An 8562-nucleotide genomic window follows, 5' to 3' on the forward strand; every position below is an offset into this window, starting at 1 on the left:
CCCCTTCCACGATAAATCTTCTAACTGTTGTCTCTCATTAGTTCCTTTGTCTGGCTCTGAACCCGTAGGTGACGACAGAGATTCTGAATTAACTTTTGCTGCCCTGGGCGTGCTTTGTCGTGTTCTGGCGGTGGCTGTGATCATCGCTGTCTTGGTCATCAGACGTCGAAGAAGTAAGTATATGAGGTATATTATATATATTTGCTTTTTTTCTCGAAACTTAGTCTACAAAGCGCGTTCATAATGTAACAGTTAAAACATTAACAAACAAAAGAAAAAAAAAGACTTCTGTAACATTATGAAAATCGGATAATTCTAAGTTAAGCAACGCTTTTCGTAAATCCTGTTTATTTTTTCCTTCTCCAGGAACATAATATGTACCCTACATCATTTATATTAGACAGGTATAAATGTATATAGTGAACGTTATTTAGAACGCGACGTTTTTTTAAAGTCAGAAATGCTCCTATCGTCACGATTTTTGGAGACACAGGCGAGCAGTTGTTAATTCACGGGTCCAACCACGATTTTTGGTCACTTTCACGAATACTTTTCAACACAGCACAGTAACCTGAGTTTTTGTCAAATATGTTAATTAATGAATCGCAATACTACTCATGAAAAGAATTTAACTCACTTAGAAGATGATGAATAGCTTTTTCCTAACAATAGTCCTGACATTGTGGGGATCAGTTTTATTTTTCTTGCAATACAAGACGCCTCAACTTAGCAAAGTTGACTGCAAAATTTGCCTCCGTCTAGTTCAAGGCGGAAAATCTGCCCGAGAATCCACAAGGCAGCTATATTGCAGTGCTTGTATTGTTTCTTGACTTGCCCAAAGATTTTAGCATGCTTGAAATTGAGGGGATAGACAAAGAATGGGACAGCTGAAGTCACCAGCCCTGTCTAAGACAAACAGACCATGTGGTCTCATCTGTTGAATCGTTTCCTTTCTGCAAAAGCAACAGCTCAAGGCATGCAAGGAGTGAAGCAACACAGTCTCTGGAAGGTCACAACATGAATATCATGGACTGGCCAGTGTTTGTTTGTTTGTTTAGTATAGGGTTTTACGGCGCTCGCAACTGCATAGGTCATATGAGCGCGCGGGACACACCTAATATTTTTCAGTTGGTAGGAAATTTGGAATTTTGCCCGGGTGGCGGCCGAAGCCTACTCTTGTCGATTTTAGACCACCAAGGGATCTTTAACGTGCGCAACTTGCACACGGGCCCTCCGAGATTTTTCGCCCTTGTCCGAGAAGGCTAGGTGTAGATCTTTCCTACCAGAAGATCAGGGGTGTGGCAGAAAGGCTGGCCAGTGTGCATACCGGACATTTATCAAAGGCAGACAAAATGTAAATTTGCTTTTTCCGAGGATTCTCAAGCTTTGGAATTCATTTTCTCGCAAATGTTATTTCGGAAAGCTGGCGAACCCCGCCGTCTTCAGTAGAAAAAATCTCGGCTTCTATTCAAGGTAAATGGGTATTTTTTCATTGCAGGCAAGACAAACAAATGAGTTTTCAGACGATACTAATTTGCCGAAAAGCAGAGATGGCAGAACTGCTGCTCTATACACTGAGTCTTGTGTTAAGGTTCAGTCCTCTTGTTCTAAAGTTTGCCGACTGTTTTACCGGCATTGTCAATTCTGTAGACCACATCCTTGTCAAAATTAACAGAGTGAGATAGAGTGCTGAAAAGGTAGACAAATCTATTTGCCTCTGACAGTCTCTGACCGTTGATGGGGATTTGAGGTATAACATGGAGCTGTCGGCTGGTTGGTACAGAACTTTATCTTCTTGGTGGAAATATTGAGGCCGAAGTTGACGCAACCTTTAGAAAATAGGTCCAAACCTCCTTTCATGTTTGAATATGCACTGGCCTTCAGCACACAGTCGTGGGCAAAGAGGAAATCACAGGCTAAGTCTGCACGAACTTTAGTCTTTCTCTGAAACCTCTAAAGGTTGAACAGTTTCCCGTCAGTGCGGTATAATCGAAAACCGACACCGATCTCTTTGTCATGGTAGGCGTCGGTCTTCATTACTGAAAACACCATGCTGAACAGGGGTGGGGTGGGGGTGGGGGTGGTAGGGTGGGGAGGGGTAGCATGAAGCCCAGCTTAGCTCTGTCAGTGATGAGGAAGGGTGGGGAGGGGTAGCATGAAGCCCAGCTTAGCTCTGTCAGTGATGAGGAAGGGTGGGGAGGGGTAGCATGAAGCCCAGCTTAGCTCTGTCAGTGATGAGGAAGGGTGGGGAGGGGTAGCATGAAGCCCAGCTTAGCTCTGTCCGTGATGAGGAAGGGTTGGGCGTACTCGCTGTCAGCCTGCCCTCTTGTGTTCATGTCCTAATGGAACTGTCGGACCGGACCATTCCGATGAGCTTTGCGGGACACCCGAACCTGGCCATGGTCCTGCATAATCATGTCCACGGTATCCCCCATAATATCCACAATGTCTCTAAGGGAACAGGTCGCATTCCATGTGTGCATGCACCCACCCCGCCCCCCAAACTCCTCCTCCGTTCACATCAGACAAACCAGAGAGCGGAGGAAAAGGACAATAATAAATGGACATAACTCAGACAAGAGCATCCATGGGTCGAGTCAGGGACATGGCGATATCTTTCATCTCTTGGTCGTGTCTCCAGACCCAGTCTTTGAAGCTCTCTCCTTAAGTAGAGTAATAAACGTTTACTTTTATACATTAACTATTCTAGAGTGGTCACTGTCAAGGTCGCCACCTTTTGCTCTCTGTAAAAACTTGACCTCACTACTGTAGACCATAGATAGACGATTGAAGGGTAAAACACCAATCTTGCTTTAGTGGAGTGTACATACAATCTTTCTCTCCTTGTCCTTCATTCAGTTCCAAATTGAGTCAAATGGCACACTCAATGGTGAACCGGAATAACACCAGAAAGCACAGTCTTGGATATCACAATACAAGTGTACGGGAAGAGCTGATATTTGAACTGGTAAAGTTTGGATTTAACCCCCCCCCCTTCCCACGTCGAATCACATAATATAAGAGCCGAACATAAAAAACAACTATCACCAGTATAGGGCCCCGAGCCGAGAGGGTGAAGAGCTCAGAAAACCTCTCAAACACGGGAACCAAGCACATACCACCATTTATGCTCAGACACTTACGTCTAATCACCTTTAATGTATTAGTCTATTGGGCTGCAATTTAGAAAGACAGACAGACAGACAGACAGACAGACAGACAGACAGACAGACAGACAGACAGATATATAGACAGATAAATAGATAGATGTAAACTTTTGATAAGACACTCACAACTTTTCTATTGTTTCCACTTTTTCCCACCAGATGGATACACAAGAATGGACGTTCCGGCGGTGAGTTCAGTTTGTCTGAAAGGGCTGTATGTTGACAAGGGGCGGCTTATGGTTTGTAGAACTGACCGGCTGGAATTCACTTTGAATACCCCCCCCCCCCCCTTACAACAGAGAGAGAGAGAGAGAGAGAGAGAGAGAGAGAGAGAGAGAGAGAGAGAGAGAGAGAGAGAGAGAGTGCGTGTTCATTTTGGGCCCTCTGTTGTTGTCAGGACATTCAACGTTAACACAAAACTGACGTTGGCTGTCCTGCCTGGCAATAGCAAAAAACACCGCAGAGCGCGACGATGGTTATATTTCTCTGATTTTGAGTAAAAACCTACTATCCTTCTCGGGGGACAACGCTCAAATGTCATTGCAGTTTTTGATAAATAAAAAGCTAACTTTCATTTTTTTAAAAACAGAATGAAAGAAAAATCCGCCTCGTGGTGGGGGAAAAATGCCAGGTTTCTATTTTTGGGTGTTGCTGCTGTGGACACTAATTGAAGCACCAGTATGATATTTTTACATGCCCTACTTTTTAGACTATTTGGTATTACTCACGTGAAAGGAAATGCGTAAAAACTGAAAAGTGTACAATTTTTATACAATCAAAAATTGGTACCTTTCTTTTGAAAGCCAGTATACGAGTAGGATAACAACAATAACTTCACGGAATACTTTGGGCCTGTGAGTCGTGAGAGTATGTGGGGTGTGTGGGAGAGTACAAATCAAACAGTTCTGTATTAGCGTACCGCCTGACGCCTTGTCGAGTCTCTGATACAGTATCCTCCTTTTGTCTCGAAGCTGCTGTCGTGACATTTTTCACATCGTCCGCTGGGTTCAACTGCAGAAATGTAAAGAAAATTGCAAATTGAGCCAATTTCCTAGTTCTGAGTCTGTCTATTCCTCCTTCGTCCCATTTGTTTTTTTGTTCTTTTTGATAAAAGTTTTGCGGCACATGCAACATATATAAAGCCGAAGATGTTACGAGAATATTTTAAAGTTGAAATGTTTGCTCCCCCATCGACACGATTTAGATTGTTTAGAAGGTCAGCTTCCGACCCCACCTGTCAGAGCCCGCCAGGCTTGATAGGGATATATCCCAACAGAAGGACCGAAATGCTCTACATAAAATGTTCTATATAAAATGTTCTATATAAAATGTTCTATATAACATGTTCTATATAAAATGTTCTATATAAAATGTTCTATATAAAATGTTCTATATAAAATGTTCTCCTCACTTGGAAATCGAATTCGGTTTTCCTGCGAGGAGACAGCGAAGAAATCGAACAGCTGCACCACAGGCCGGTGGTGTCACTAGAGAAAAGGACAGTAGATGTTTGAAAGGAAAGAAGGAGCACACCTCACCAGGGCACCCACCAACCATCTACCGTTCCGCATCTATTCGCTCACTTTGGATAATTCTTAGCTCAGATGTAGCGATTGGCGCTCATGTGACCTTATGCAGTTGCAAGTGCCGTAAAACCTCTACTAAAACAAACAAGAGGTAGTGAACTTTTTGTATGTGATTTTTTTTGTCCAACTTCCCAGGCAAAGGAGAAAACAAGAACCACACACCAGTACGTGAACGTCAACACAGACAAGGCCTACTTAGACAGATCGTCTGCGGGGCAAGTCATGAGAGCCAACGTCAATCTCCTGTTGTTAAACTCTTCAAATACTTGTCAACTTGTGACCAGCCGCTCATATGACCTTATGCAGTTGCGAGTGTCGTAAAAAAAGAGCGTTGTGCTACAGCATCGAATCAGACAAAAATTTTATTTTATTCGAAACAGTTTCATTTGCCGTCAGTTTAATGGTTTATTTTTATAAATGTGTGTACCTCTGATTCACAAAGTGTGATATTTCTGGTTAAAACTTTAGTGTCATGTATTTGCAGTAGCCCTTTTTACATGTGAAGAGGCAGTATTTTTTGGGACAGGATTTGCAGAAATTATAAATCGGTGATTTCTTTCTTTTCTAGTTTTGCCTCCAGATCTCCCAGCCTACACATTTTGTTGTTTTTCTTTAACCTTTCCCTTTCTCGGAGATGGTGTGCACCTCTTCTTTAGCTCAGTCTAGGACTGTCTGTACATGATTTAGACCTTCAACGAATACCCATTGTTAGGGTGAGGGTTGCACATTGCCAGATGAACATCACTGCGAAACACCCCACAAAAATAATTTGATGTTGTGACGGTTCTACACAGATTATTATTTTTGTGATGTGAAATGGCTGCGTTCTTCAACAAAGATTTTATGGATATTATCTGCCAATGTATCTGCTGCGCCCGAGTCTGGTTTCACCTACATGGCGGAAAATGCTAAGTGTCATCATGTAAGGCAAATCAATTCGAACCATGCCAGGCAGTATGTTTGTAAGTTCTAGTTAGGCCCAGTTTTTGGATTTTTTTAAACCCCCGATCAGACACTTAACAGTGGGTACTCGAATGAAATTTAAACAGAATAAGGTGCTAGTCATACTGTTGAAAACAAGCAACTTCCAATTGCAGTTTTGACAATATAGTAATATAAAGCAAGCATAATTCAGGTCTTTCCAGGTCGCTCACACGCATGACAATTGTGCAGCGTCACATGTGTGAACTGAAAACATTCCGATTTCCCTGAAAAAGAAAAAAAAATACACATGAAAAAACACCCAAGCTATCTGTAGTTATGCCATCCATGATGACTGCAGGCACTTCTGACAATTTTTAAATCGATCAACTTCTTGTGCAAGTTGTATCTGTTGTCTTTTGAATCTGAAAGCTAAAGAGAATAATTATGTTTGTGTATGTTTTTGTTTTTATTTTGAACTGCACTGATAAACAACAAATATTATCTATTTGAAAAGAGTGGGTTTTTTAAAAATACAATGCTATATTGTGATCTCATGTTGTGTATCTTTGAGCATAAAACGCATTTGCAAATTATTCTTGTCCAAGCGAGCTTTTTAGGGACAAATCCTAGGGTGTTATTTCTTGCGTCCGCAGAGCAATTTTACTATTTATATGTTTCTTATGTCATGTTTGCTCAGGAAATAGATGGTGTTCTCTGGCAGATTGTTGTAAACTTTACATCAAAGTTCATTAAGTCAATTGCGTTATTTGTGAAAAGGAAACTTGAAACTTCGATTTGTCTCATCCAGTCTTCAATACAGTAATGGGTTGACTCTACTTGTGCTGAATTCGCTTGGGTTGATCTTCGGGATGATCTTTTTCTCGGATTCCAGGACCTCTTCTTTTTTACATTAAGTCAAACGGTTATGTTGAGTTCAATTTCAAATATAAACACGCCTGAGTTGAAATACTTTTTTTCTACATCCGTTGCAAGTAGGCAAAGGTTGTATAGATTTTTAAAAACTGATTGATTTATTTATATATCGTATATTTATTTATTTATTTATGTGGACCGCCAGATGTTTCACAGCAGTTTTGATGTCAAATTATGCATAGTTGATCAACGCGCAATAGGCCTACATAGTATCTCAATGAAACGATGAACGGAATGGAATTTATTTATGTGGAAGCTGGAAAATTCACACTCTGATATTGACGTCATCTTTACAGAAAATTTGGAAAAGTTTACTGACAGTAGGGGCAGTCACTCGGAGGCGAACAGGCTTTTGAAGCAACAGTGAAGGGGCGATACCGCGGCAAGATCAAGCTGGGCTTTGGTCTGTCTGCGTTATGCAATTATTATAACGTCTCTGTCAACTTGACAATTTATTGTGCTCGGTTGAGTAGGGAAGACATCAGGCGAAGTTCGTCCATAGAGCACGGTCGTGCTGTCCCGCCCCAATTGTTTTAATGTACTATTATGTATAACACCTACAATAATTAATAAATAAAGGACGCCAGGAACAAACACTAACAAACGTTATTGTCATTTCTGTGTCTATAGCGCCGTAAAACATCTACTATGCCATGCCAAAGCCCACACGCTTTAACTAAACATAATAGAAGATTCAACAGTGGCAACCATACCTATAAATCGCTATTTGGGATAACCCAAGCGATGACGACACTCGTAGCGAGTTTGGCGGTTCATTAATAATAATAAGACGACACATCTCACATGTGCTCCTGTCGAATAGTGCCGAAACATAGCCCACAATAGGCAGTCTAAAAATAAACGCGATAGACTGTACAATATTCTATGCCAAGATTATGTGAGCCCCGGAGCAATCCAGTTGGGTGCTCAAGTGAATTCTGATTGGTTCATTGTCTTGCCACTATTTAAAGTGACTCTGTGGCCGTGAACCTGAGGGAGGTGAACGTGACATACTTAAGTCACCGTCCTATGACTTGTGTCTTTGAATGGTTTTGTAGTGAAGTGGTAAAAGTTATAACTTGAAAGTTCAGTTCTAATGTAGGATGAACGAAATTGACGTTTAGTTGACAAACAGATTCAGTTCTAGAAATGAAAGAGACAAGTAAAAAGAATGAAAATAAAGCAGTAGGTTCTCCCTCACCAACCCAAAGATCCTAAAAGTATGCACCATCCCAATTACTATGCCTGTGACTATCTATAGCTTGTTATAGCTTAATTAATTGTGCACGCCCACTTTTTAGCCCCATGAGCCGCCCCTGGAAGACATAGCACCACACGTCATGTCATTACAGCTGTATTTGGCAACGTAGAAAAATTACATCATGTAATAATATACATATGATTATGTGATTTTGTGTTATGTTATTTCGTGTTAGTCTGTCTGTCTGTCTGCGGTTTTTTTTTCTTAATTTTGATAGACTTTGTCAAATAAATGTAGACAATGTAAAAATATTATACGAAATTTTGTGCAGCGTGTCAGTTTTCACACGGTTGGCTGAGCAAGCCCTTAAATCCACGCACCGTCAACATCATAGACACAATTTTGTCCATTCAGCCGAATCTATCAGATCGGTTCAGTTGAAAAAAAAAAGACAAACACAAAAAAGCAACAACACTCAACATGATTCAGATCGTTCCACTGGTTCACAGCTGCTGTTTTATTCAATTTATTAACGAGTTTGTCTCGGGGAGTGCATCATCAGATTCTGTCAAAAGTTCTTTCTGGGAAATCAGAATCGTCTCAACTCCTCGTACAGACCCGTATGTTGTAGAACAACTCCTGGTGGGATGAATATCATTCACACACACACACACACACACACACACACACACACACACACACACACACACACATACACACACACACATCATACACACACACATACACACAT

The 8562-nt window shown here is 41.2% G+C and overlaps 1 protein-coding gene across 1 annotated transcript in view; it reads left to right on the top strand.

Annotated features, from left to right (window-relative positions):
• Nucleotides 1–6513, top strand: part of LOC101846786 — a 45752-nt gene extending 39239 nt beyond the window's left edge. The window contains exons 8-10 of the mRNA XM_005112768.3: nt 69–173; nt 3327–3355; nt 4889–6513. Coding sequence (XP_005112825.1) covers nt 69–173; nt 3327–3355; nt 4889–5074 — 320 coding nt within the window. The 3' untranslated portion in view covers nt 5075–6513. The remainder of the gene's footprint in view (nt 1–68; nt 174–3326; nt 3356–4888) is intronic.
• Nucleotides 6514–8562: the final 2049 nt, after the last annotated feature.

Source organism: Aplysia californica, unplaced genomic scaffold (assembly GCF_000002075.1).
Source record: "Aplysia californica isolate F4 #8 unplaced genomic scaffold, AplCal3.0 scaffold01400, whole genome shotgun sequence".
In the NCBI taxonomy this organism is placed as follows: domain Eukaryota; kingdom Metazoa; phylum Mollusca; class Gastropoda; order Aplysiida; family Aplysiidae; genus Aplysia; species Aplysia californica.